The sequence below is a fragment of the Fukomys damarensis genome, unplaced genomic scaffold, assembly GCF_012274545.1.
Source record: "Fukomys damarensis isolate Sample0158 unplaced genomic scaffold, DMR_v1.0_HiC HiC_scaffold_16, whole genome shotgun sequence".
In the NCBI taxonomy this organism is placed as follows: Eukaryota; Metazoa; Chordata; class Mammalia; order Rodentia; family Bathyergidae; genus Fukomys; species Fukomys damarensis.
The window spans coordinates 52314443-52317140 of record NW_022900928.1 but is presented as its reverse complement, the minus strand read 5'-3'; the positions used below and the strand labels follow the sequence as shown (position 1 = coordinate 52317140).

Here is a 2698-nt window from a genome sequence, read left to right as displayed (position 1 = left end):
TATATATATATATATTCAAGTTTTAATGGAGTTCTTATGAGCACTAATTCACAAATTACAGTGTAGGAATCTGAAATCCTTCATTTCCAATATATCCTAGTTCTGCTCATTCTGCTATCACCACTGCACTCAATGTATTATTATTTTCCTTCATTCTAAAAGCTGTAATATAGATATAAAGCTGAGTTTGGCCCAATGCTATTTTTCAACACCTTTATTCTGAACTTTTACAAGACAGTTTCTGCTTCAAAGAAGCATATTGAATACCACTGAATGAAAACAATGAGAAGCAGCTAACAACAGAAATACCAGTATAGCCATGGAAAGGCAAAAGGAATAGAAAAAAGCAACAAATGATACTATTACAGAAGCAGCAGCAAAATGGAAAAAGCTGGAATACAATGTTGACACCAAACCAAAGGAATACATGTTCAATTATTTCAACAGAGAACAACAGAAAACCCCTTCTGGTGTAGAATTCAGTTTTATAAACAATTGGATAAAATATAACCTTTGCATATTAAAGATTTACTAATTATTTATACTAGTATTGTTAACTGCTTGAACTTTTTGGTTTAAAATGATAAAATATATTAAAAGTGTACGAAATAATTATATATACTCATATAGCTAAGTGTTTTTACAAATGCCTAACATATTCCTAAGTTCAAAGCTTTAACCTATAAAAACATTATTTCATAATATTTTAATAATAATATCTAATACCATAAATTAGATCAAAGGAAAAATTACACATGCACATATATAAATCCATTATTGCTCCACTTAATATACAATTTCAAAATTTAAAAGTTCTCCTTACAAAGCACTGATTTTTTTTTTTTCAGTTAAGGGCCAATAAAGTTAAAGAATAGACTTTATATATGCAGTACCTCTTTGGTGAATTCCATACGTGATTTCATATTCATATTTCCACCAAGTCCTCTTACGAGTTTAATAATAAATTGGTCATGATCTTTGCATCCATGTAGATGGGACAAACCATTCATGACAGTCCCGACCAAACTTGTTTCTACCACATAGTCATTCTGTTTATTAAAAATCCATAGTATGGAGAGAAAAGAATATATATATATATATTAACTAGTAAACTTAAAATTATACAAATTGACACTGTCTCTTTTCAAAAATCACCTTCAAATTCAGCCATCTAATAAAGCTGTAGAAAGTCTTTTATTCAATTATATATGTAAAATATTACACATTTTCAGCTATAAATGATCTTAAAATACAAGGTTTGATTACCTCCTAAACCTGAAAAAATATAAAAGTGAACATTATTCCAAAATGAATAGTTGTTCATTTTTTCTTGCTAATAATAAAGGAAACCAGAGGCAAGAACTCAACTGATAGCTTTGGAGAAAAGGGGACTAGAAAAAGCACACCTGAATGAAAATTAATTTGGAAGTTTTTTGAAAAGCAGAATTTTAAAACAAAACTTCTCGACTTAGGTGATATACCTGGTTAGATTAATAATCAGATATTTTCAAAGCATACTGCTATTTATTATTTTTCTTTTGCATATATTTAAATTTTTCATTAAAATAATAACATAAAAGCAAAGCCAAAAAAAGTTGAAAACTATCACATAACATATCTGGAAGCTACCCATTGTCTTCCCAGCATGCTAACCTTTTATTCATGCTTCAAATTCTATATCAAGTATGATCTCCTTTTTATAAACTCTTCTATAAGACAGCATTATACTTTTCATCCTGTTATATTGTGATTATCTGTTTATGTGGCATTTTTTCTTCATTAAATAAACCCTTCTCAAGAAAAGTGACTACTCTCAAAATCTCTATGGTATCATGCTTGACGTGACATACAATTACTTAATTACTTTTGGTTGAAAAACAAATGCTTACTAAATTATTGTAAATAAATTCTCATCCTCTTTCTACCTTATATTAGCTTAGTATTATGTACCATAATATATATATATATATATATATATACACACACACACACACACACACACACACATATATGTATGTATGTATTTACTGACATAGTAAAATGAAACTGTAAGATGGGTTATCAGTGAAAATATAAAGACATTCCAACATTTAAGATTTTTAGGTAATCTGTGAAGGTGTTATAAATGGGAAAATTAAAATGATTTAAAACTAATGTCTTAATAAGATATAATAGCTAAATCTTGGAACCAGCCCATTTGCCCATCAGTTGGAAACTGGATAAAGAAGATGTGGTTTTTCTATAAAATGGAATATTACTCAGCCATAAAGAATGTGAAAATAGATTCATTCATAGGAAAATGGATACATATTGAAGATACACTCCTAAGTGAAATAAATAAGTCACACATGTGTAAATACCGAATAGTTTCCCTGGTGTGAATAATCTGCAACAATGCATAAGATTCTAGTAAGATTACTGACATTTAGAAATGGGAAGAAAGGAGCTAAAGGTGTAGGGAAGGTCGGATGGGTAGGGGAAGGGTAATAGGGGAAAAGAAAAAAATGTGAGAGAATGAAAAGATGAAAATAAAGTGTTTGTAGATGGGGAGGGGAGGAGGGGGTGAAGGGAGGGCAGAGGTAAGGGGAAAAAATGAGAATCAAGACTTGTCATGTAGAGGTACAAGATCCCAACAATGAATGTAACTGTACTGTATCCCTAAAATGTACCAATAAACTCAATTAAAGCTGAAAAAAAA

The 2698-nt window shown here is 29.7% G+C and overlaps 1 protein-coding gene across 1 annotated transcript in view; it reads right to left on the bottom strand.

Annotated features, from left to right (window-relative positions):
- Positions 1-2698, bottom strand: part of Dync2h1 (dynein cytoplasmic 2 heavy chain 1) — a 318483-nt gene that overhangs the window by 252245 nt on the left and 63540 nt on the right. Inside the window, exon 41 of the mRNA XM_033764303.1 lies at positions 894-1049. Coding sequence (XP_033620194.1) covers positions 894-1049 — 156 coding nt within the window. The remainder of the gene's footprint in view (positions 1-893; positions 1050-2698) is intronic.